This window comes from Drosophila hydei, unplaced genomic scaffold (genome assembly GCF_003285905.1).
Source record: "Drosophila hydei strain 15085-1641.00,03,60 unplaced genomic scaffold, DhydRS2 tig00000415-arrow-arrow-pilon, whole genome shotgun sequence".
Lineage (NCBI taxonomy): Eukaryota > Metazoa > Arthropoda > Insecta > Diptera > Drosophilidae > Drosophila > Drosophila hydei.
The window spans coordinates 31,896-59,107 of record NW_022045726.1 but is presented as its reverse complement, the minus strand read 5'-3'; the positions used below and the strand labels follow the sequence as shown (position 1 = coordinate 59,107).

General features: G+C 41.6%; 2 protein-coding genes across 4 annotated transcripts; one reads left to right on the top strand and one right to left on the bottom strand.

Moving 5' to 3' along the window:
- The first annotated feature begins 515 nt into the window (after positions 1–515).
- Positions 516–2,200, top strand: LOC111598246. Its single transcript, XM_030224229.1, has 3 exons — positions 516–1,383; positions 1,443–1,675; positions 1,777–2,200. The coding sequence occupies exons 1-3, from the start codon at positions 623–625 to the stop codon at positions 2,085–2,087; spliced, it is 1,305 nt and encodes a 434-aa protein (XP_030080089.1). The 5' UTR covers positions 516–622; the 3' UTR covers positions 2,088–2,200.
- A 480-nt stretch (positions 2,201–2,680) lies between these two features.
- LOC111598245 (pleckstrin homology-like domain family B member 1) lies at positions 2,681–26,860 on the bottom strand. 3 transcript variants are annotated; one of them, XM_030224224.1, is made up of 10 exons: positions 26,307–26,860; positions 15,604–15,718; positions 12,851–14,565; positions 12,590–12,777; positions 10,432–11,150; positions 10,194–10,353; positions 8,186–8,384; positions 3,470–3,897; positions 3,261–3,393; positions 2,681–3,198 (listed from the first exon to the last, which is right to left on the bottom strand). In XM_030224224.1, the coding sequence occupies exons 2-10, from the start codon at positions 15,716–15,718 to the stop codon at positions 3,022–3,024; spliced, it is 3,834 nt and encodes a 1,277-aa protein (XP_030080084.1). In that variant the 5' UTR covers positions 26,307–26,860; the 3' UTR covers positions 2,681–3,021. The 3 variants fall into 3 exon arrangements, with proteins under 3 accessions (XP_030080084.1, XP_030080085.1, XP_030080086.1); XM_030224225.1 differs by lacking the exons at positions 10,194–10,353; positions 10,432–11,150; positions 12,590–12,777; ... (1 more) ...; positions 15,604–15,718; positions 26,307–26,860 and adding an exon at positions 8,468–8,966; XM_030224226.1 differs by lacking the exons at positions 8,186–8,384; positions 10,194–10,353; positions 10,432–11,150; ... (2 more) ...; positions 15,604–15,718; positions 26,307–26,860 and adding an exon at positions 5,386–5,929.
- Positions 26,861–27,212: the final 352 nt, after the last annotated feature.

Below are 27,212 nucleotides of genomic sequence, written 5' to 3'. Positions count from 1 at the left end.
ATCGCTGCGCACAGCACGCTGAATTGGAATGCCAGCGAGTTTTGTCCTAGTCAAAGTCCGATGAATATTAGGGAGCCAAGGATCAGCGTAAGTAATTAATTATGCACTAATTGTTTTATTAACTCTTTTACGCCTGCAGGAGCGCCGTCGTCGTCAGCGCTTTCATCGCACACTCAAGCCCCATGCGCTGTTCGAGCTGGTATCGCTGCCAGCCGAGGGACTGCCACAGTCGCAATTGCAATCGCAGTCAATTGCCAGTAGCCAGGGCCCGAGAGCCACATATAATCTATCTTCCAGTTACTCTCAATCGAGCAGCGCACCAATTCCTGCCGGCTCTACAGCCCCACGCAGCCAGCAACTGCCGCCAACCGGTAATGGCAACCAGTCGGTTTTTCGGCTCAGCAGCCTCCCCAGCACGGGTATCGGGACGGCGTACAGTACCATCAACAGCAGCAGCATCGCCAACAGCAGCAGCATCGCCAACAGCAGCAGCAGCAGCAGCAGCAGCAGCAGCAGCACCAACAGCAGCACCAGCAGCACCAGCACCAGCACCAACAGCAACAGCAGCAGCAGCACCACCGCCATTTCCGTGACAATATGCGATCCCACCGACGCTACTGATATGTTGCATAGTCGAACACTATTGGATATGGATCCGGAATCTCAGCAAAGTGAAGCGTTTCTATTCCTCGAACCGGGCAATATTAACTTGCCCGTCAAATTGGGTGCCAATAACGTGATGACTGAGAGGAGAACCGGGCCACGTCATATAATATTTGTAAAATGTGACAGCCCACAGCGTCGCAACGTGGAGGTTGATTTGAATTTTATGCCACCGAGCATCAAACAGTTGTATGGTCTAATCTGCTCCAAATACTCCGACTATTCCTTTGTCTATGCGCTGAGTGCGCAGCTGAACCAGGACTGTGTACCCATGGAGTGTTATGTCTACCTTAAAATGGCTCTCTTGAGCAGCCTGGCCAGCCTTGAGCTGGACGAGATGCGTGCGCCGATTTCGTTGTGCATCATCAGCAACGACAGCTACATGGCCCATTTGCTGCTGCACCACATCGGGCAACTGGCACCCCGTTTCATTGGGCCCCATGAAGGGGGTCAGCAACCCATACAACATACGGCGTTGTCATCCCGTTACAAATGGGCAATGGCCAGCCCATTGCTGTTGGCGCAACAGGGCGTGTACTACGCCGGCGACTGGAATCGGTTGACGAGTGCCCAAACCGAGGAGCTGGAGAAATGCATGGAGAATGGCAGCGTTCCAGTGCCGCAGCTACAGAGCGAGCAGCCGCTCAACGCGGCCATTTGGACGTATTGGCAGCCGGAAAACGCAGCCAACCAGTCAACGGCGTTCGCCAAGCTGTGTCCGTGAGTAGCTGAATTAGTCAATATATATATATATATATCTATCAATTATCTCGCTTCAGCATCTTTGGCCTGCCTGTGTACATGGATGCGCAGGCGAATAATACGTTGTGGGACTTTGTGCTCGGCCAGCATCAAAGGGATGTCCAAGACGAAATACACGATGTATTCAATATACCCAAAGATGATATCAGAACAATGGTCAGCTTCCTCCATCAGCGCCAGGTGGCCTTCACGGGCGAGGCGGAACAATTGCTGCAAAAATACTATGTTGTCTCGCGCATCGAGCAGCCAAGTGAGCGAATCTTGCATTTCATTTCGATTCATGGTACTCATTCTCTCTCTCTCTCCCTCTCTTTCTCGTTATGTCTGCATTTGTCTCTGTTGCGCTTGCAGCTGCATTCAGCAGCAAGACTTATGTTGTGCTAAAGCAATTTGCTGAATCGATTGCCAAGCTGTCCATGCGACTGCTTGTGCTGGAAGCCGATGTGGCCGTTGCCATATTCCACTGCGAGAATTTCGTGCGCAGCATCTTTGGTGCTGGCAACTGTCCGCCGCCTGCTGTGGTCAATTTGAATGTCATCTCCCGTGTGGACCCGTACATGAATGAGTTCGCGCGCTGGCTATATCAGTATTTGGATCGCTATGAGGACGATATGGGCATCGACAAGGCACAGCCAAAGCGTCAGCGCATTGACAGCTTCTAGGAAGGTGAAAACTAAATGTGACATTGAATGTTTCACAGATGAAAATACTTAACCTTTAGATATATATGTATATAATATATATATATATGCGAGCAAATAAACGAATATCTGTGCCAGCATTTAAAGCAGTTTACAATAATTTTTTCATCAACTGAATATCTCACTTTATATTTGTTAAATATAAATGTTATTTGAAAAATGTAATAAAAATCAATTATCGGTTTACAAACGATTCTTTATTTGCTATTTGCCGTAGCGCCTTACATTTGCATAACTAATTTAATTATGTTAATAGTTTTTGATTATCATTTTATCAGTTTGCCTGAGCACAAATTGTTGAATCATGGTTGGGGCAGGAGTTTACCACAGTTGCTACTCTCCAACGTATTTGTTGCATTGCGCAGTTTTATAAAAAAAAATACAAATTTTTATTGAAACTTTAATAGTAGTTACATAGTCAGATGGATTCATTTGGTTAACGTATATAAAAAATATTGTATATAAGTAGTTGATGAAATGGTTGCGTTATATGCGTTGGGCTGTCTGTCACACACATACACATACACATACATATATATATATATAGATATATATATGTATATAGTATTTCTGTGTGAATGATATATGTTTTGTATATAAATATAGTGCTTAGTTTACTAAAATTATGACAAATTAAAAGCATAAAAAATACATTCTTCACTTTGGTCCAGTACTGAAATCTCGGATTTCGTTAGTTGCCAAAATTGGTTGCTTCTAGTTTCTTGGTATTTTATGTTTCTGTTTCCGTTGTTTTTCTTTTTACATACAGTATATATGTAGGCTATCCTAACGACTATATTTAATTGTCTTACATATCTACAAGTTTACAATTTAGTTGAGCTAAAACCATTTCAGTGTGTTTGGTAAGCCGCACAGGGTTTCCCTTGCGCTTTTATCAATAGTCCAAGTTTCCCTGTGCGCCCGTTATAATGGCATCGATCCAGATGCGTGCCGCTGCATCGGAAGCCGCCTGCAGGTTATAGCTACGCTTCTTCGTCTTCACAATGAACGTACAATGCGGTCGACCGCTCTTCGAGGCATTCAAGTGATCCAAATACACCTCGTCAATGGTCTGTATAATAGAGTAAGAATTATTTTGATGCTCTTAACTGATCTGCTGCTCTATCGACTCACGGCAAAGTAGGCGCCACCGCGTGGCTTCCGCTCCGACTTATCCGAGTAGTAGATGAGGGCGCTGCGCTGCCTATCGAGCACAAACCAACGACGCGACCAGGCATGAAATGTTGCGCCCAATTTGTGCAGGTAACTGAATGGAGCATACAATTTATAGATATCATTAAAATATATATATATGTCTATATATGTTTGGCTTTGATAATTACCCGCGACAGCTGTGCGCATCGACAAACACATGCGGACAGAGATCGATCTGATGGCCGGCTGTCTCGATGTGATGGCGCAGGTTCAGGTCTGGCGAGAAGATGGGCAGGTAACGTGTCAGTGGACGCTGATGCTTGGGCAGCATCCGCTTACGTTCGCCGCCATTGGCGCTGGCGCTGCTGCTGCCGGTGCCGGCGCCACTGCTGCTCCCACTGCCCGCCGAGGCCGTGTCCTGTGAGTTGCTATTGCTGCTGGCGCGCTTGTTATCCGGCATGCCGGCATCGCCGTTGGCGGCAAACTTGGGCGCTTCGATGGCCGCCTCACAGTTGTTCGCCTCCGACAGCGGCCGCGGACTGCGCGCCACCGTGCCGTGAGCAGCGCCAGCAGCCACCAATCCATGATGCTCCAGTTCCGGTTGCGAGTGACGTTGCTGTGGACAAAAACGAGCGCAATTAATTCATAGTGCGACGAGCGCTGTAAGTGGGCTAAGCTCTATAAATAGCCAGCCAAGCAGCGGCCACGCATAGCCAAAGCAAAGCAAAGCATCTCTTTCTCTCCCCCTCTCTGACTCACTCTCGCTCTTTCTCTCTCTCGTTTGCTTTCTATGTCAAAGACAAAGCTGCGCATTCCGCTGGCCAACGGCCAATGGCCAATGGACCAATCCGCTTAACCCTCAAATGGGTCTAGGGGTTAAGCATCACGAGCATACGTAATCTTGAGCTGGATTGAGGCTTTTGATTTAAGCTAATTTGCTGCAGGGAGAGAGAGACAGAGAGAGAGAGACAGAGGTAACCCTTAATCAAGGACAAAAGGACAATTTCTATTACAATTATATACAGATGCTTATCTATAGTCATATACACACACACATACCAACATACACCTGCATATACACTTTAGCACTTGGTGGACGGGAAAACGTAAACATTTAATTATTTATTTACATTTTATTCAGTTAAAATCTACATAAAATGGATCAACTAATTGCTAATTAGCGCACAGGTTAAAACAGTTAAGACTGGATTCTACATTTTGTTTATATAATATATACGCACACATAACTAAGTGCTCATGGAATGTGAGCAGTGAGAGCAAAAATATAATAAATTATTCAAGTATATTTATTTATATTATTATTTTATTTTATTTATTTATTTTAATTTGTTTATTATTTTATTTATTTATTTAGTTTTACATTTTAAGTATTGATTTATGTATCCTAATTTATTTATTTATTTATTATTTTTTTATATTTTTATTTTTTTATTTATCTAATTTTATTATATTTTATTTTATTTATTGTATTTATTATAAAAAATTTTCATATTTTGTTGATTTACTTAATTTTAAATTAAATTGAATTTTATATTATTTTATTTATTAAATTTTTTTATTTTTTTTATTTACTTTTTATAAAACAAATTTAATTTAATTTATTTCTTATTTATTGAATTTTTAATGTTTTACTCATTTTATTTTTTTTTTTTATTATTTTATTTTTAAATATTTTTTTTTAATTTATTTTATAATGTTTATTAATTACTTTATTTAATTTTCTTTTTTTTTATTGTATTTTATTTTATTATATTTCATTTATTATTATTTATTTTATTTATCTTCAACTCAATTATATAAAGTCTTTCATTAATTAATTTGGGTCTTTGGGCTCTTGACAATGTTCGGATTAATGAACTGTGCGAATTATTGAACTAATATTATAAGTTTAACACAAGAAATGAAATGGAGACAGCAAAGACGACATAATTTTCATACTTTTTAGTGCAGTCGAAGATAAGTGAATCTCGTAATACAATTATCTAATAGAAGAGCTGCTAATAGAGTAGCTCTCTCACTTAATGGAAAATGCAATTGCATGAGCACAAGTCAGATTGATAAGGCACAACACACACACACTCACTAGATAATAGAGCTCAGTGCGCTGTCTGGCATTGGCATCCATGCGACGATGCTGCACATAGGTCATCCAGACGGACATGATGATGGCGATCCTTTGATCTGGTGTCTATGTCCGTTAATTGGTTTTTCGTATTTCTGGGAATTTCTTGGACGCGTCTCAACCGTGCGTAGCCGACCGTATGCGAATGCGGAATACCGAAACCACAAGAAAACAAAAAAAAAAGCTGAAAACAAACGTGAATCTATGGCCAAGAATGAAACGAGGCGCACACGAACATTGTCCAGTCGAGGCGCTGGACCGGGATGCGAGAGTTGTCGATCGGCCAATTATAATGGCAATCGTAATGGGCCAGCACAATTTATGGGGCTATTGGCGCTGTGCGAAGATGCTGGCAATAATCATCATTGCTACTAGACCCGAAACTTGTAAACAACATTTGCGATCAAGGTAAACAACAACAACAACAACAACAGCAACAACTACTAAGAAGTGCGCATAACGAGCAACGGACAGAAACTGACGACCGCAAACGAAAATCGTCGGCGGCGAGTATAAAAGAAAAAGATTATTATAAACTTATTAATAAAGTGTAGTCCATATAGAAAGGAACAGCGCGCTACGAAACGGATCGGAATGGAATGGAATGGAACGGAACGGCTCTGCGGACTGCGGGGGCGTTTCGAATTTAAAATAAACATTGCTAAAAAGAAATGAAAAAATATCTAAAATAGCAAACAAATTGACGAGGCGCTGAATAGCTGAATAAAACTCGTGACTAACGAGCTGATGATCGATTGCCAGAGAGCTTCTTGCGATTCAAAAGGAGAGAGAGAGAGAGAGAAAGAGTATCGCGTAAAGAGCAGAGTAGGAGAGTAAGAGAGTAGGTGATTAGGAGAGTAGAATGAAGAGAAGAGAGAAGAGAGGCGAGAAGGAAGGAGCAAAAGAAGAGAGGAGAGATGGGAGAGTGATAAGCAAGGAGAGAGAGAGAGTGGAGAGAGAATGAAAGGAGAAAGACAGATAGAATGGATATAGAAGAAGTAGTAACTGGACAAAGTGGCGATTGGAGAACATAGAACATAGTAAAAGAAACATTGGTGAGAGATAGAGAGTGAATAAGTGAGAAAGAGAAGGAGAGGGACGATAGTGGAAGAGGGAAGGAGTGAGAGAAGTAAAAGAAGAAAACAATTAACAGTGTTGCAAAGGGCTAAACAGAAAGACATACAGAAAGTAGAGTCCTGAGAGGAGAAAGAGTTCGTGTAACGAAAGAGAGAAAGGATACGAAGAGATATGGAGAAAGCAAAACTGAAACATAAGAAGTCAAAGCGACTCTTAAAGAGAGATGATAAAATAAGGGGAGAAAAGTAGTAAAAGAGATGAATAGAGCAAAGGGAGAGTGAGAGGAATGAAAGACAGGGAATTTTAAGATTGAGAAATATATATATATATATATATATATATAGAGAAAGAAAGAAAGAGAGAGAGAGAGAACAGAGATAGACAGGAAGTGAAAAAAGCAAATACAGATAGAGAGTAAGAGAGAGAGAAAGAAATGAATAGAAAGGGAAGTAAAGCGAGAAAAAGTGGGAGAAAGAGGGAGGGAGAGAGGGAGAGAGAGAGGGAGAGAGAGAAAGAAAGAGAGAGAGAGAGCATAATGGATAAAAAAGTGAGAAAAATCTTTTAAGAAAGTAACGACAGAGAGAGAGAGATAGAATGAGTAAGAGAAGGAAAGGAACGGCAGAGAGAGAGAGAGAGATAGACAGAGAGTAAGTGAAAGAATGAAACGAATGCGTGAGAGAGAGAGAGAGGGGGGATAGAACATGCTCCAGCTGATGTGCGCACAAGTTTGGGCCTAATCTATAATCATGCAATTACTTAAGGCTAAATAAAATGTGAAATAGCCCAATTCGAATACAGAAACTTGGACCGACGCAATAGGCTAAAGATAGCACTTGGATTATGTCTTTGAGGGATCTGAAAATGTAGTTTCCACCTTTGAGATTACATGAAGTGCGTTGAGATTTCCAGGCAAATAACCTTTATCTCTGCACGTTGTTTACCTTTTCTTTTGAGCAAATATATTTATACGATACTAAATATATATATTTGGGGCCTTATTTGCTTTTTATTTAACTTTGCGTGAATTCCTAACAGTTTTTACTGTTGACACGCGGCAATTTTAGGATTCTTATCGTTGCCAAATTGCGATTATAAATGGCATTTGTATTGAGAGGCTAAAAGTGCGCCTTTGAGTTAAGGCGGAGTCAATGTTATATATGATCTGATAGGTCATATCATATATATGCAAACATATTAGTATTTTATGCAATTGCAGGGTATGCAGCACCGTTTCAAGTGCAGCACAATTCAAGTCTTCGCGTACAACTCACATGAGCCAAGGGAATTGTTTATGGCAGATTCGTGTTTACACACTCGACCAGGCACAACACACAACAAACGTCAGATTACTTAAGTTACGACGTGATATTTGGGCAATGAATATGCCCGCCCCCTGCCCCTGCGCTCGCCCACGCCACTTCCCCTAGCAAGGTAGTCATTATATGGTCAGAGATTGAGCAGAGTCTGCTCAGAGGCAAATCATCAAAATCGTATCGACGATTGATTGTGGGCTTCGTAAGTCTTGCCAAAGCGAATGTCGAGCATTTGCAGTTACAAATTACACAGGTGTGCGTGTGACCTCGACAGGTAGCAGGTAGAAGCGAGGGCAAGGGGGGAGCCACGTAAATTGAAGAGTTTTGTTTTGCTTTGCTTTGGCCTAGGTTAACTTTCTTGGCTAACTCACCTGTTGATTTGCTGTTGGCGTCGACGTCGACGTCGACGTCGTTGTTGTTGCTGCGGTTTTCGAACTGGCGCTGCCATCACCTGACGCATTTTTCTCTTTATCATGCTGTGCCTTATGTTGTTGTTGTTGTTGTGGAGCTGTTTCATCGTTGAGCTTCTGCATTTCGAGCTTGTCAAACAGTTTGGCATCTTTGCCGCCGCTGCAAGGATAAGAAGAAGAGAGACGTCGAGACGTTAGGCAAGTTGGTTGGCTTCACTGGCGCGGGGCTTCTAGCTGCCGTACCAGCATGGAATCAGCGCATTTAGCTTATCCATTTCGATGACTAATGCAGCGACTGCGACTGCGACGCGCTGCGCTGCGCTGCGTTCGACTGACTAAGCAACAGGCGCTGCGTATCGAAAGCAGACGTCAAATCGGAATAGGAATCGGAATCGAAATCGAGTGCGGGACGTCTATGTGGTATGGATGAGACCGGCGGTCACACAATGCACAAATGCGACGTCTGGCAAATAAATGAACGCGCTGCCACTGTCGCGCGAACACACTTGACTTCTATGAGCAACAGATAGGGTGAGAGAGATAGACACACACAGAGAGAGAGAAAGAGCGAGAGAGCGAGCAGCAAGTGAGAGTGGCGCAAACAAGCAGTTGATAAGCTTATCAGCAGCAGCAGCAGCAGCGACTGCAGCACGCTTGAATTTCAGGTGTTGCCTCCGTCGTCGTCGTTGCCGTCTAACTAACTAACTAACCAACTAGCTAACCAACTGACCGACTGAACGACCAGGCGACCAGGCAACCAAACGATCTTCGAATAACTTTGAGAGCGACAATCGGCATCGAATTCGATAATGGGTGTCGTGTGTCTCCGTCCGTGAGTAAGCCAAAAGCCACACTAATCAACACGCAAAGCATTTGTCATCTCTCTCTCTCTCTCTGACTCTGACTCTCTCTGTTTGTTTCTCTAACAATTTGAAAATCGACACGTAATTTGAAAACTTAAAACCGGTTTTATTTTCCATCTTAAACACAATCAGCAGCAGTCGACGTCGTCGTTGTCATCGTCAGCGTAGACAGCGACAGCGACGTCGACGCCGTCGCATTGTTTTGCTATTAGCAAATAATTTGATTAATTATAGAGACAGCGGGTTGAGTGTGCACGCCACCCAAAAGGCATTTACACTGCACAACACACAAAATACAGAACTTAATTCATTAAGATTTAATAATAATTAATCATGTTTAATATTTGTTATTTTTTTAATTTTATTTTCTTTAATTTTTAATTTTTTTTTTATTTTTGTATTTTTTATTTGCTTATTTTCATATTTTTATATTTTCATATTTTTATACTTTTATATATTATTTTTTTTATTTTATATTTTATATTTTATATTTTATATTTTATATTTTATATTTTATATTTTATATTTTATATTTTATATTTTATATTTTATATTTTATATTTTATATTTTATATTTTATATTTTATATTTTATATTTTATATTTTATATTTTATATTTTATATTTTATATTTTATATTTTATATTGTATATTTATATTTTATATTTTATATTTTATATTTATATTTTATATTTTATATTTTATATTTTGTATTTTATATTTTATATTTTATATTTTATATTTTATATTTTATATTTTATATATTATATTTTATATTTTATATTTTATAAACAATAATATGAACATATTCAAGTACTTTGTAGCACAGTGTAAGGGTGGATGCATCGCAGCTTGTGTCAGCTGCACAATTAATTAAGATAGGGTCAAGCATGTGGAACGAAGAGTGCGCCATGCCGGAGGTTAGGCAACGCGAACTGAACTGCTACGGAGCCGACTTCAGTTGCGTTTAAGCCGCGTTGATTCAATTAGAGCAAGCGAACGGAAGGGCGGACGGACAGATAGACGGACAGATAGACGGACAGACAGACGGGCACTGTGGTGGGGCGGTGGGGCAAAGTTTGTGGTGGTAAAGGAACATTCACTCACTTGGCGTTCAGTGGAGCGTGCTTGGGTGGCGGTCGTGGTGGCTCAATCGTCGACTCTGTTGTCTGCTGCATGGAGAGCAAATACTGTGTGCGTGCCTCGTCGTGGCTCTTCTTCTTCAGATCGTACATCTTTTGGCGCTCGTGCTCAATGACCTGGTGACCTATATATATATATATATACAGATTGATGTATGTAGATGTCAGAAATTGAAGCTCAGCTTGCTTGGAGCGCCGCTCACCTTGCTGGGCCAGCAGCAGCTTTCGATTGCGTTCGATTTCTTTGATGCTGTCGAAGATTTTGGTGCTGGCTCCTTGGCTGGTCGAAATCGGCGCATCGTTGGCCACTTTGCAGCTGCGGTCGATGTCATCCTGCGAGGGCACGCGCCGCTCCAGCGGATTCACTTCGAATCGATCGCTGCGCAGCGATAAATTGAAGCTAATCTGCTCACAGCTGCCGGCGTCGTAAATCTGCAACGGCGCCCGCTTCGGTGTGCTCGTCACCTGCCCACCGTGTGGCAGTTCGATTTTGTTGTTGTGGAACATGTTCTCGTTGACGCTCTTCGACATTAGATCCTCCTGATTGTGCCGCTTGGGGCACAATAGCTCAGCGGAGCCGAACAGTGACTGGGACATGACGCCATTGATCAGATTGCTGCTGCCATTGGCAGTGGGCGTGCTGCGTCCGCTTGTGTTGGACACTGCGTGCGACTCCTCCTCTTCTGGCTGCTCGTCGCGTCCCAGCTGTATGTGCAACGACGCCAGCTCCGTTTCCAAGATGAGACGCTGCTCCTGTCGCTTGAGGTCCTCGTGGCAAGCATGATGCTCCGACTCCTCCTCGAAATATTGAAACTCCAGATCCTCAAATGCCTTACGATCGCTGTCCAGCGACTCGCACACATGCTCCAGCTCCTCCTTCAGGCAGGCATTGTTCGGCTTCTGTTTCAGCATGGCGCGCAGTCTGAAAAATCAAAAAATTACGATTAGAAATTCGAACTTCCCTCGTGCTTTTCTAGTCAACAATTGGAAAACTCAACTGAAGTTTAACTCTAAGTGAACTGTTCTGTAGAGTTCTATAGAGTCGGGCATACGAGTAAAAACTCTGTCTAAACGCCATTAAATGCTATTAATACCCTATATCTGCTACAAAAGGGAGTCTTCAACTAAGAGGCTGCGACAATTTCTGGTATAAATCTCACTCGTCAGTGCTATGTCTTCAATCTTCAAGGCTGCCCTCGCGTTCTGTTGCTATAGATAACGCCTTCAGTTTTGATCCGGTTTCATTTTCCCAAGAATTCGTTACTCATCGGAAGAATTGTAAAAACAAAGCTGATAAAAGGGTATCTTCACGTCGATAATACCGAATCATGCCTAACTAACATTAACATTTCCTTTTTCCTTTGCTGTTTTTAATGAATGAATCAACCTTATAAAGCTGTCAATTTGCATAGGTCCAGATAATCGGCTGGAAACTATAAGCTTTTATGTTAGCCAAATCTTGTATGCAAATGGAATATTTCCTAATGGAATATTTGTGTCAGATTACGCAGTATCTACCTAGCTACATAGGTTTACATATTTAACTAATGTATTCTGTTGAGCTCTTTCTACTTACAGGGTATTTCCTTAACTGATTTTACCATTCAGTTAAGGTATTTGGTTTTACAGGGTATTTGCTTAACTAACCTACTCACTGAACTTATATTTTAAAATGCTATAATTAAGTTTACAGAGTATCTCCTGAAGTGGATTCAACAAATGACTTCATCTAAGGTATTTGAGTTTACAGGGTATCTAACTAACTGCTGCATACATTGAACCCATGCATTCAGCTGATGTGATTGGATTTACAGGGTATCTTCTTAGTTGTTCCACATATTCTACAAATTCAGCTAAGCTTTTTTGATATACAGGGTATTTCCTTAACTAATGTATTTTGATTTAGGCATCTACACATTATACATTCAGGATTTACAGGGTATTTCCTTAGCTGATGTACCTCCTAATCTAATCTATCTATTCAGCTGTTGTCCTGGCATTTACAGGGTATCTTCTAATCTAATCTATCTATTCAGCTGTTGTCTTAGCATTTACAGGGTATCTCCTAATCTAATCTATCTATTCAGCTGTTGTCTTGGCATTTACAGGGTATCTCCTAATCTAATCTATCTATTCAGCTGTTTTCCTGGCATTTACAGGGTATCTCCTAATCTAATCTATCTATTCAGCTGTTGTCTTGTCATTTACAGGGTATCTCCTAATCTAATCTATCTATTCAGCTGCTGTCTTGGCATTCACAGGGTATCTCCTAATTTAATCTGTCTATTCAGCTGTTTTCCTGGCATTTACAGGGTATATCCCTATAGCCTTATCCATATATCTACATCTATATACTCTTACTTATTCAGCTGATCCTGCTTCATCTCAATGGACTGCTTCAGCTTGGCCTGCTGATTCTCCTCCATCACGCGAGTAGCATTGCGCTGCGCCTCCAGGCGATGGATGCGATTCTGCAGGGCCAGCAGCTGCTGGCGAGGAGTCGACACGGGTTTCGCTGTGGACGTGGCCTGCAGTTCATCTGGCGCCAGCTGCAGGAGAAATTGGAACGTTAGATATATATATATAGAGAGATGGAGTATATGCCCTATGGATAGGTTCTACCTCGTGATTGTTGGCGGCGTCTGGCAGTTCGCCCAGCTCCTGCTTGAGCTGCGTGTGCCGCTGATCCAGCTCGCGCCGCTTCCTCTGCTCCGCATTGATGCTGCGCGGCGCGGGCGCAGGCTTGCGACTGGGCTTGGGCGATTGGCTGGCGGATTCGTTTAGATTGAGCGTAAGATTGTTGATGTTCTTGTTGGAGCGCTTGGCCGGATGTTGCTGCTGCTGCTGGTGCATTTGCTGCTGCTGCTGCTGCTGCTCGATCTGCTGCTTACGCTCGAACGATTTGAACAGCTGCTCGTAGTCGCGTTGCTGATTGGGCGCCGGCGGCTTGGGCGCCAACGGCGGCTTGACCAACGCCATCGTTGCTGGCGCCGCCGGCATCGGCGTCTGCGTCGGCGTGGAGCTAGCCAGCGCAAAGGCGCTACTAAAGGATGCATCCTTCTTGGGCGACATGCAATTGGTGCGTATTTTGGTGCGCGGACTTTGTGGCACATACTTGGTCGTGCCGCTGGCCAACAGATTCTCTGACGAAGTGGCAGCGGCTCCTCCAGTTCCGGCTGTGGCAGGCACATGCAGCTGGCCATTGATCTCGACTCGATTCGGACCCAGTATACGGACATTCTCATAGCCGGAGGTGCTGCTGATCAGGGCCAAATTGGAGCTGCTGCCCGCATGCTGCTGAAACGCTGGCTTCTTGTCCCGGGGCAGCGAGCCGTTTGTCTTGATACGATTCTGGACAATTGGCGAGGAGGTAATGCTGCCGGCGCTGGCATTGTGCAGCGCATGGCTGCTGCCGCTGTTGTTGGCGCTGTGCTGCAACTGTTGCTGCTGCCGGTCCGCATACTCGGTGCAAATCTTGAGCATATCCTCGAGCTCGGCGCCGCTGTTCAGCTCCGTATTGAGGCCGTTCATGGCGAATATTTGCAGGCCGCCGGCGGTGTAGGTGCCCGGTTTTGGATAACGATCATATCGATCATTGTTCACCTTGCCCAAGAGCTCTGGCTGGCCCAGCTGCTGCTGCTGCTGATGCCCCAACTGTTGCTGCTGCTGCTGCTGCTTGAAGACAGCCGCATTGCTGGGTACGTTGCAGTAGCCGGCATTATGGCCAATTCCGTTGGCCCCGCTGCCGGTTAGGGCTTTGGCATATTGATTGTTTAGCTGCTTCTCGCTGCGATGATTCTCGGCCAGATTGCGGGCGAAGCTCGCATATTTCTGGCCGAGCACATCGCGGGCGGGCATATTCACAGTGACCAGATCGGAGCTAAACACCTTGGGGCACTGCACGCCATGCAGATCCATGTTGTGGCTATTGCTGTTGTTGCCATTGCCGCTATGCTTGATGGGATTGATGATGCTCTCGTAGAAGCTCTCCATTTCCAGTGTTTGGCTATCGCTGGGTCGCGACGATTGCGTAAAATCGATGTGCGGCATGGAGATGCGCTCGTTGGAGCCCATTGCTGAGCGCATCATTTGCGCCTCGTCCGGATTGTTGAAACGCAAATAGTTGGAGTTGCCAATGGTTATCATGGCACCCTGTGTCAACTTCGCCTCCTCTACGTCATCCAAAGGAGCGCCGTCGATGAGCAGCCGCGCCTCCGGCTCTGGCACCAGAGTCACCTCGTTGCCCTCGCTTCTATATATGGTGCAGTGCAGTGGACGGACTCCGCTACCGTTAAGCGAGATGCTACAGCTTGGCGCCGATCCGATTGTTGTGTCGCCTGTCAATCAAAAAATGTGTTTTTTTTTTGTTTGTTTGCTTTTGTTTTTGTTTTTGTTTTTGTTCTCGTTTTTATTGTAAGCACTGAGCAGTTACAGTTACAGCTGTAAACTCTAACCGTTATTGTCGCCCGTTTTACCGTTGCGACAGTCGCTCTCGTTCGCTCGCACGTGCGTTCGGCTTGCGATTGAGTAGAGCAGAGTAGAGCAGCAACAGGCTGAGCCGAACCGGGCTGAGCTGACAACTGCGGGCGCTCTTATCTCAGCTCGCGCTGAGAGCAACAACAACAACAGCAAGAAGGGGACGTCCTCGCCAAGGCATGTTACCGCTATACCGTTGCGCCGTGTCAAAGATTACGCACACTGGACTGCGTTTTATTTGTTTGGCAGCAATAATTTATTGATTGCAATTCTTCGAATTATAATTAACGGTAATTCCGTCAAGTTTGTTGAAAATTGTTGTTTAATGAACTTATTAATTTTAATAAAAAAATTTTCACATTTTTATTAATTAAATAGCTAAAATTTAATTTCAGCAAGACGAAAATTTGGCAAGATTTTTTTGAGCAATTAAATAATAAATGAAATATAATTTTTTCTACAAAATGTAACTGCATTTTAAAGCAAAATAAATTTGTCTTGTAACTTAGAGCTAGTTTTCAGGTGGAAATATTTGAAAGCTTCTAACGATATGATATGAGGCTTAGACGCATAATCTTTAAGAGCGCTATCTTTATGATGGTATTTTGGACATACACTTGCCAAGATCCTAAAAGCTTAGAGACTCTTTGGCCACACTGTGCGGATCTTATCGCAGCGCACAATAAGAGTTCCGAAAAATATGTGTTGTTGTTGTTGTTGTTGTTGTTTATTTTTATTTCGTGCGTGGCTTTCGCGCGCGTTTCATTTGCCTTTTGAATTGTTTTCTTGAATTTGAGTTTTGCTTATCGGCTTACAAATGACCTTGGTATGTGTGTATGTTTTATGTATGTGTATGTGTATGTGTATGTGTGTTTATGTCTATGTGTGTATATACTTACCTATATGTATGTAGTGTATGGTGACAGCGGTGCTGAGGCGACCGCCGCCCAAGCTAACCAAATGGGGATCAGAAGCAGCAACACGCAGCGACGGATCCTTTTTCGTCAATGACATCTGCAAGCGATCAAAAGAGAAGTGCGAAAAACATCAGCGATCAGAACGAATTTGAATGCGAAAAGGAGCGACAACAAGATGACGCGATACGTGTATTTGGCAAGGCGTGAAATTGTCAACTGAGATGCCTGTCGGCGACTAGTTCAAGTCAAACACAAATAATGTACACCCAGACACACACACACACACACAGGCACACGCATGTACACACAGATAGAATTACACCTACACGCGTGCGCAGCTGCTCTAAATTGCTTTTGTTTCGTTTCCTTCATTCTTATTATTTGCAGGACGCTCGCTCACTCTCTCATACATGCACACATACGACACACACACGCACACATGCATTCACACTTATGCGTACATATATGGCAGGCGCGCGCGCGTCAACAGAGACACGTGCGTGCGTGCGTCCGTGCGCGCGCTCTCTTTGCCAGCTGCGCGTTTAGATGCTGCTGCGGCGTCGGTGTTGCCAGATCGTTAGAGCCCATAGGAAATCAATTGGAAAGCTAATCAATCAACGGTGTTGGGCAAATAAATAAAGAATGTGGCGTTTGATAACACGCACGCACACAGACACACACAGGCACGCATCAAATACTCTAGAGAGCATGCGTGTGTGGGGGAGACATGGAATGTAAGCGAGCGACACACACTCATTTAAGTTTTTACTTTTATTTTTGGGCGCGGAAATGACTGCGGTGGGCCGTTTACGAAACGTTTCAAGCGCCAAATTGGGTCATAAGCACCAATAGTGGCCGAGAGGCTACTTGAGAAAGTGAGACAGAGAGAGAGAGAGTGAAAGAGAGAGAGAAGGAGGGAATGTAGGCAGGAAGCTTAGTCAACGCAACAGCTACAACAACAACTGCAACAGCAGCAGCTAAAGCAAAAGCAAAGTGATTAAGCTACATCATCGTCATCATCATTATCATCATCAACAGTATGTGTGCCTTTGAGAGTCTCTGAGTGTGTGCGTGGTATGTGGGCCAAACGTATGGATAACTAAGAAATGAGAGCACCACGCTGCGCGCTGATAAAGCTTTCATTGGACACGCATCATTTTCATTTGTTACAATGTGCTGTCATTGTTGTTGTCACCGATTTTACTCCCGCCACATAATCACTATCAGTTGTTGTTGCTGCGATTGCGCGTGTTATAATTACAGTTACAAGTGCGTATCTGTTTAAGTGTGAGTGTATACGCGCGACACACCGGCTCTGTATCGGTCAGCGTACATCTATGTAAACACACATACACATACATACAGTCACATGCATGTGTGGACAGTAATTTCGTTAAGCTCTGCACAATTTGATTGTATAATTACACATTTGTGGAACGCATGTAGATCAACTCATGATATGTGTAATGCATGTGGATTGCAAATCATCTAAACTGCTGTATTAATTGTAATTTAAATACGATATATATTCATCCACACATTTTGCGATCCACAATTTACTTCGCGTGCTGCAGCGAGCACATGCTGCACACACCGCACACACACACTTTCCAGTGGCGTCTAGACTGCCGCCTGGTTTGACAACAGACTGGCCAGTGGATCGTTTCCACTGCCATTCCCATATCCATTTGCCCATTACAATAAACATTATGAAATGCATTTTTTGTTTTTATAGCTCACTTTGCAGTTGTTGGCAACGCTTTTAGTTTGCGTCTTTTTTTTGTTTTCGTTTGTTTTTTTTTGTTTTCTTTTCTTCCGAACGCCTCACACGTCATCTTCGGCATAGTCAGCGTCATCAGACAGACGGGCAGGACGCGACGCGGTGGGCGGCGCGGGGCTGACATCAAGAGTGCCAAGATACATATGTAATAAATAATCAACGAAAACAGCAACAACAACAACAGCAGCAACAATGAGCTGCCATATGAGTCACAGAACTGCTGCAGTTACAACACCAAGAAGAAGCTGAAAGACGAAAAGGAAAAGCAACAACAAGACATGCGCAGATAGATTCCACAGCTAACTGTATTTGGCTCTGCCTTTGTATATTAAAGCTCTCATTTATAATGCGCTCTTCGCAGAGTGTGAAGTGAGGTATATTAGTTATATACAATTTATGCATTAATTAGGCATTTTTCAGTTTTAAAGTTTTGTAGAGTATAGCACAGTTGGTTACAGACAGTTTTTTTTTCTTATTTTTTATTTTTAATGGGGCATCCGAATTTAGTTTATTTCAGATAAGATAAAACGCAAAACAATTTTAAAAGATATATAAATAACGACTTCCGCAAGTTACGAATTTTCAAAAGAAATTCTTATAAATACAATTTATAAATGCATATATAATTGCAATGTTCACAATAATGTTCTCCATTTGATTGAGAATGCATCATAGTAAAATGCGTAATAAAAATTTTATTTAACAAGCTAAATTTTAACCGGCTAATTAGTCACAATCTAAACAGGCTGCATAATGAACTCTCGAAATTTGCTGGCAACTGTTTGATAAAAAGAGAAAAAGCGAAAACAAAAACAAAACCACCAAAACCGCACTTCATCAACGTATGGTAGATGGGAGAGATAGGAATTTGTGAAGCCACACAAACAATGGGACAAACAGTCAACAGAAAGCGTCAACGCAATTAACGTTTCATTTTTTGCCATTGCCAGAGCTTATGCATATCTAACCTCTACACACACACAGAGACTTGTATCTATACATCCCCCAGACTACTTATTGGAGTTCCAATAAACCGTTGGCCACCCATTTCCAGCACATCCCGCGGAGCTGATAAATTGTTTGCTTTCGCTGCAGCCGCAGTTTCCTCTCCCTCTCCCTGTCTCTCGCTCTATCGCACCTCTGTCCGTCTCAGTCACTCCTGCGCTGGCTGGCAGGTCGTAAACATTACAGGAAAAATGAAAACGCATACATTGCCATTTTTAGTTGCCTTTATTTATAGAGCGCAAACACAGCTGTGTATCCAACTTGAAAGTAAAAACACCGTTTCAATAATATTATAGTGCGGGCGACAGAGAGAGCAAATGAAAAGAGGGAAGGGGGTGTCTGGAATGAGCAGGCAATCGGCATATATACTCAGTCACTCACATACACAGACACATGCGCATACATACATACAAATGGGACGAGTCAATGCATTAGCGCACCAACTGTCAATACTCTTATTTTCAATTGGCAAACGCTGTATTTGGCTGTCAAATCATTTGGCTTTAGTCTTTTACTTTTATGTCGTTCATACTCATTTAGCTTGGAATCTGGACAAGGGCAACGGCGGGCTGTGGGCGGGCTTAAAGCGTTCGCTAATTGAATTTGCCTGTTAAGACAAAATATTTGCCATGACTTTACCGTGGGCTGGAAAGTATGTATGTGGATCGCATTGGCGTACAATTCCAAAGAAGAGATATTTCTCTTATGTTTTTCTCTATTTTTTTCGAGCTGTCAAAAAATGCGAATGGGTTGCAAAAAGTATGTCAAACATTTTTAGTGCTTTGGAAGAGCGTGGGTTTTTCATTTTTCTTTTCAAAGTGGACCTCACACTAATTCTCAGCTCATTTTCGTAAAATTTCAATTCCAATTAAAGCTTGACTGCTTGTCCCCTACCACTGTATATGCTGCTTTCGAATTTACTTGACCGCCTACACTTCCAGAGACTGATGATTGTATTGTCTTCTGTTGGAAGTTGCCTGGAAGTATTGCTGCAGCTTCTCTGCTTGACCATATGTGTGTATCTGCTATTTCACGCCTGCCTGTTCCCTCCGCACTCGCACGCTGAAGTGGATCGTATGAGTGAAGCGGAGTACGGGAAAGAGGGCGAGCTTTTAAGCCAATCTGGGACTTACCTTGGACTGGCAGCCAAATTGTGGATGGCATTTTGGGCTAGACATGCAAACTAGTTTTCATACACATTAGCCACATAAATAAAATGTGACACATGGCGGACACAATTACGAAAGGTACACGACATGTACAATGCCTTTATAATTATGTACACACATATGTATGTATGTATGTTAATAAAAATAAACATTTACCTACACGGACTGCGCAATTTGAATAAAAAAAACGGCATGCAGAGCGTAGCCAAAAATTTAAAATAAAAACAAATATGTTTTTTTTTATTTTGCTTTTATTTGAGGCCGCTGGGGTCGACGACAAATCTAAATAAAATCGCGCGCGATTTTATTCGCGTGCGTTTTTACTTTGTTTATTTTGTTTATGGTTTGTGAAGGTCACTCTGGCAGCAGTGGCGCCGACGCCTGCGCACAGAGGGAGTTAAATTTACATACATACATGCACCCATTCATACATGGCAAATATCCCATTCGTACGTGCGTGCAATAAGTAAAACAAAAAAGAGAAAAAGTCACACGAATGCACGCATGCATACAAACATACATACAAGCCGAACTGCATACAGGAATGTATACACACATATACTTAAGCACGTACGTATGTATGTATGAGTGCAGCGTGTTAAATTTAACGAGCTGCTGAATTTATTATTGTCGCTGTAAAAGGGTTTAAGTGACATGAGCACATACACATTTACATACACGCATACTTGTGGATATTAACGTATTAGCCCCAACCACACTTTGCCACCTAACGGTTAACTGTGGGGGCGCCACTTGAAACTGTCAAAAATGAAGCTGTTTAAATGGCTCCCTGTGTCTGTGTGTGTGTGTATTTGTTTGTTAAGTGGCTTGTTAATTATGCCTATAACTCGCCGCATTACCCAAACCATGCTGAGCAACAATAATCAGAGCCCTGCCACTCGAGACCCTCTCAAAATGACGAAAATCTAATTAACACAACAAACACTCACAAATTCTTAAAGATTCTCGAAATTGCCGCCTGGACGCTGCTTGACTCAGTTCGATGCTCAAATTGAGTTCAATTGAAGTAACTGTTTATCATTTGACAGCAATAACAATATGGCATCATTTACGCATATTCCACTTCACTTCCACGTCTGAACTCTCTTTCTCGCTGGCCATCTCTCTCTCCCTCTCGCTCTCTCTCTCTATCTTAATAGATTTACTCATACACTGGAAATTGCACAGAGCAAAATGTGAAATGCAAATGTTAAGAGCTGTTTGCTGATGTCATCAACGGAACGGCAACAACAAAGACAATAACAATTGCATGTAACAACAAAAGCACTTGGATTTTGAACAATCGTCATATACAAAACGACAAAACTTGATTTAACTGGATGACTTCATTAATGGCAGCAAACAAAGCGCGCATAAATATGCAAATAACTGAACAAATGTGTTTTTGCATACATATACATACATACATATTTACATTCATGCACGCATATAAACATGTAATCATAAAGGCAGCTACAAAACGCTTGCAGGCGTGCGTAAATGTGTGTGTGTATGTGAGAGAGTGTGTGTGTGTTTCGTGCGTGTGAGCGTGCGTGCGCGCTCGCTCACTGGCAGTCAGCGCACAGAAGAATAAACAAACAAAAAGAGCAACTAGAACAATACGCGCGCGCACACTCACGCCGCATTGTGCGCACTTGTCTTGCGTGTCTGGTTGAATTCGCGCAAGTTGGCAGCATTATTTCGCATTTTTTTTTTGTTTTTGTTCTGCAGGCGTAGGTGCGCAGAAAAAGACAATTCAATTGTAAATGTTAAGTGAAGTCTATTGATTCAATTGGCATCGACTGCGTCTGCGACTGCGTTTTTAATTAAAAGACAAGACAAACGAAGGCTACGCCTGCCATTCCAGCAACACATACCGAATTCGAACAACCCCCACACGGGTGATGCGTGAGGTTCTTGAACTCATCCGTTCCATAACAACTTGGCCTTTCCATACATGAATAAGGGCCGTTGTTATTTTGTCTTTGTTGCTGCTTTGCTGTTATTTTGCAAATGACGATGACAACAGCAACCGGAAAACGGATGCGCCCTATTTGGCTGTTAGCTGTATATATGTATGTATGTGCATAATTATATTAAATATGAATGCCTAAATTTTATGAATGTGCGTTTAGGGCGTGGCAAACAGCCATATTTATATCTTCTTTTTTCAATTTAGGTCATTTGGAATGGGAGCAGCTTGGAAAGGTGTTGCCATATTTTAAAAGAGCAGGAACTGGTTCGTTTGATGAGCGACTTAATCGATCAAAATGTTTACTATGTAGTTTGTGTATATTGAGTCAGATAGTTGGAAGTGCATAAAATTTAAAATGTAATTTGTTTATTAAACAATATATATATAAATGTATATGCATATATTTAATTATACATAAACAACTAAAGCAGTTAACAAGCTCATAGTCATACTTTTTGGACCACTAAATTTATTCATCAACTTGAACAAGAAAACTCAACTCACATACATATGAATGTGTGTGTGTGTGTATGTGTGTGTAGGTGTTTGTGTGTCATGCATCACGCACTCACACGTCGCGATGCACCATTAAAGATCAGTGTGACGGGCGGTTGACAAAGTGCGTTCGGTTTGAGCGTTTGCTCGGATGCAAATGTCCAAGGCCTTCGGTGCTGGTGCTTTGCTGTTTGTTGTTGTTGTTTTTGTAGTTGGTGCCAATGAACGCATTGAAACCGTTATGGCCGCCTTCAACACAATATATTGGCAATGTGCTGTTGCTGCTGCTGTTGTCGAAAAGTTTTCCCCTCAATGGAAAAACTATGCAGCCGGCAGGCAGAAATGCGCACAGCTGCAACAACAACAACACAAACACACAAAACGTGCATCGCATAAAAAGAAGTGTGAAATGGAAAAACACATAAAAAATAAAAAAGAAAAGAGAAATAAAACTCATATAGGCAGACACAGTTGCAGCCACACACACACACACACACACACACACACATAGGCTCACACATGTGAAACGAGAACGTTACAGGAATTTCATTTGAATTTAGTTGGCAACGCTGCGCGACCTGCCAATTGGCAGCTGCGTTTACCAAAAAGCTTCGCTTTCTAACTGCACTTTAAGTAGCGACACTTATAAAGCTCAGCTCAGCTCAGCTCATATTTGCATTTGCAAATATGTGTGTATGTATGTATGCAGCCATGCAAAAGTTCTTTACAGACATCTCATTGTGTTTATACCCTGTAGGTAAAGTGGATAGGGCATATAAAAGAGAACGTTGCGATTCTAAAGAAGTTTCAAATTTCGCAAGAAGACGGTTCTTATGCCCTGTTTGGCAACAGTGAAAGGGGCATATGTGCCCATACCGTAGCAGCTGGCTCAGTTCAATTTGCGCGTAAAACTGGATATACCCTAAATCGAACTTATATATTAGAGCATATGAAGCCGTAGAGTTAGAGTTGAGTTGCGAGACGGCACAACCGCTGCCCGCGAATGCGTGCAGAGTATCGCTCAGTCGGCACGGCACAGTGGTACGACCTGAGTGTAATTTGATGTGGCACAATCTCTTGCATCTTCGCTGAGGATTCAGATTTGAATTCGTATTCGTGTGCGCATTCGCTGAATCAGTTAACAATAAAAACTGCTGGCGTTGACGTCTGCTGAGCCAATTCTGAGGCACAAGTCACAGTTCGCGTTAAACGCGCTGCATGCAACATGAGCACTTCGTGGCATCCAATTGTGAATGCCAGCAAAAGGGATATAAGAAAAACTACATATACATACATACATATATACATATACTGAAAAGATGAACGAGACCCAGAGTTAAGCGCTTCATTTGAAAATTAAACTGAATCGTTTCATTGTAACTGACGCCCTTTCTATGCGATTTTCATAAATTCAAATCTTGTTTATGCAGTTGGTTGAAGTTCCCGTTTCACAAATTATATGTTTATTTATAGTTCTCTCATAACTGGGATCTATAATAGTACGTTTCCAGCAGTAGAGTTTAGAAAGGTAGAATGGATGTCCAATTGTGCTTTAAAGTCTACATTTCGTATACCCTGTTTTTGTTACAAGCAGGAGTTGCTATATATGGTCTGTATATAAAGTATAGCTAAAAGCATATGTATATTATCCATCAGGATCAACAGTCCTATATGTTCTGTCTTACGTCTATGTATAAGAAATATGAAAGCTAAAGCCTTTAAGTCTTATATGGACTTATTTCCAAGAAAACGATAGAGAACATGATCGATCTTTAGCTAAATAAAAATAAATGTGGTATCGTATAGATACTTCCAAATCATGTTCATTTTCTGTATGTAAATATATTAACAAATAATCTATGCTGAGTCCAGGGTATCTGCTAGTCGAGCAGTGCTCCACACAACTTGCTATTATATTTAATTCTAGTTAAATTATTAGGAAAGTTTCTAGTTATCTATAAGGTATTACTGCTCACAGTTGGTAAGCCTATGAAGAACCGTTAGGCTGCCAGTGTTGTAAAATGAGTCTATTAGCATTACGGTAATTTCAGAGCTTGTCGCTTGTTAGGAAAGATACAAAATTGGCAAGGGCGACACAATTGGTGTCACTGTATATATATATATATATATATATATATATGTCTGTGTGTGTTTGGCGCTGGGTTCCCATTTTGGCCCATTGCATTTGGCTGGCTGTCAGAGACATGTGTTTTTTTGTTTTTGCCAATATTTTTTGGTCTATGTCTTGCATCGTTGATGTTTATACGAGCTGCCTAATGGCAAACGGATGACAATGACAATGATGATAATGTTGCTCATGCTGATGATGTTGCTGCTGCTGCTGCTGCACATGCATCTGCATCTGCAACTGCATCTGTTGCTGTTGACAATTTAATTGTGGCGCTACACTAAATTTTGTTGCGCTCATAAATATTTTTGGTCGCAAGTGTCGCTGGCGGCATAATTATGACAGCCACTGTGTGGCACACAGTCTTAATGCTTATGCTACCTGGCCGCATCGTGTACCTTTACGCAATCGAAAATCATATAATAGCAGCTCAAAAATGCTAATTAAATACATTTGGCTATGATTCACAAACATCTGCGGAAAGGGAAGCGACGAAAACAGTTCGAAAACCCAATTTAGAAATACTCTATTCGGAAATGTATATACCTAAAGATACATTAGTGTGATGTAAAAGCTCTTACTGAGTTGGTTATAGTCTTTGGATATATCTGAAGATATTGTTGCCTAGATTTCGATCTATATATCATATACTGTGCTATGCATTCTTTACCATCTGTATATAATGTATATCTATAGTATATTATATATATATTATCTATACGATACATCACCTATATAAGAGTCGGTCTTACGCAAATGAGCTAATATATTTGGTATATATATATATATATATCTTTGTTCGGAAGAACACAGAATTGGGAGAGAAGAAATCTCAAGTCGCCAATAGAGGAGTTCTGTAGCTCAAGAAATAATTAACAATTCTTTAACTTTTGACTATTGAGCTCGAACTAATCTAACTCAGTCCTAGCTTTACTTCTTAGCATATTACATTGGCAACTCATAATACCCGCCCAGCAAGAGTAGTCAAACGAGGCGTGGTCACAGAGTGAGGCCAAACAACGAAAAGCAAGACCATTAATAAATCAAGTTGTAGCTGTCATAAGTTTCTTACAATATTATAGGGTATATGCTGGTATACGTACAGGTATAACACGCGCAGTACTTATGAAAGCAACTGAATAACTGTAAATGTGTAACAAACACAGGGTATATGCAACCGGCCAAAGTGATATCAACAAACATTGCCCTTTCGGTATCTGAAAGCTTTAAAAAAGCACGTTTGAGACACTTTTTACACTGCTCGGAATTTCGAAAGATATAAAGAGAAAAATATATAAAAAATAAAGGTGAAAAAAGCCACAAAATGTCGAACAAAAGAACAAGTTCTCAAGCAAATAATAAAATATGTATCTTTTATGTAGATGTACATATATCTATGTATGTATATATGTGTCATTATTGTTGTTTTTATCTTTTGCTTTTTATTCAAATTGAAATCTTTTTTTTGCTCAAGCCGCCAATTTTTTTTAAATTTACATAATTTAATGGGAGATACTTCCATTAGTGTGTGTGTTTCTTGTTTTTATGGCCTGTGGAATGCATGTGGATTCTGTTCGTATCGAATTTGAACTGTTAGAGAGGACAACCGCTAACTGGAACTTTCTTGAGCTGCGAAAGTGCCATCGTAAGCAGAAGCCCAACCCAAATAATAACAAAACCAAAAAAAAAAAAACTTGCGACTCGTCGTCTCTGCCGGCGTCTGCAATAACTCCTGCAGCGAGACGCTCTCACTTGAGAATTGTATGCCGCCGCCGCCGCTGACGTCGCCGTCGTCGTCTGGCAGTTTGTCTGCTTTTGTGGAAACCGGCTAAATTCCATTTGATTGGGATGCCTTTGCCTTTTCTTTTATTTTCTCATGCTGCATTTCACTATTGAGTTTCTGCTGACGTCGCAGTCGCGCAGCTGTCAAGGGCGTTGGGCATTTGGATAGCCGACGCGGTCTGCAGGCAGGCAGCGACGCAGCTTTCGATACCGTTATGATTATTGTAGTGGGCGCAAATCTTATTGGTCGGCCACTATAAGCGCAGCTTGGAAGCTGACGCATGTAAATATATATGTGTAAGTGTGCTTTGGAAGTGAACTTGCATGCACATGTACGTGTATGTTGCTTACCTTTTACGTTGTTATTTTATATATCTTTTGCCGCCTCAACTGTTGCTACAGTTTATTAACTGTAGTGGTTGTTGTGTTTGCCAGCGTTGGCGTCGTCGTTTGGCTCTTGTGGTGGTTGCTGCTGTTGTTTTTGTTGTGGTTGTTATTATGTAGCGCGGCAAAAAGGAATGCATTGAATATAATTTAGTTCTTTAATTCAATTTTCCCCATTAATTTTGTTGTGTGTGGTGCATGAAATTTGCATCTGAATGCCGCGCGCAACATCACACAAGCAAAAGCAAGAGCAAAGGCAAATGCAAACAAATACAAACACACCGTCTGTGTTGGTAAACGAGTTTACTTTACTTTTGGCGTTTTAAAACCGCAATAACAACAATAACATCGACTTGAATTGATCAATTACAACGCACGTAAATCACATTTACGGACACTTAATTCAAAACTTTTTTGTCTCGTTTAAATCAAAACAAGGCTTCAATGCACAACAAAAACAAATGGTAAAAAAATAATAATTGTTAACGCACGCAGACGCCGTCGTTGCCTGTCCGCTCAATGAGTTGTGTACGACTGAATCCAAAAAGACGAATGTTAAGTTAACAGAGCAACTGAGAACGCAACAGTTGGTTAACAGTTTAAAAGTGAGAGAGAGTAAATGATAACAATTATATGTACACCGAACAAATCGATAAAACAGACTATTTTTGGTAAATATAGAGGTATATTTGAATAAAATATTTTTATGTACTATTTGGCTATATTATTTATTTAATAGAGAACTTAGTAAACAAACATGGCTCTTGTAACGTAAAACTAACAGAAAGTATGTGCAAAATGAGTAACTTAAACGCAAATATCAGTAGACCAAACGCATAAAGAGCAATTGGAATTTTTGCATTTTCAATTTTT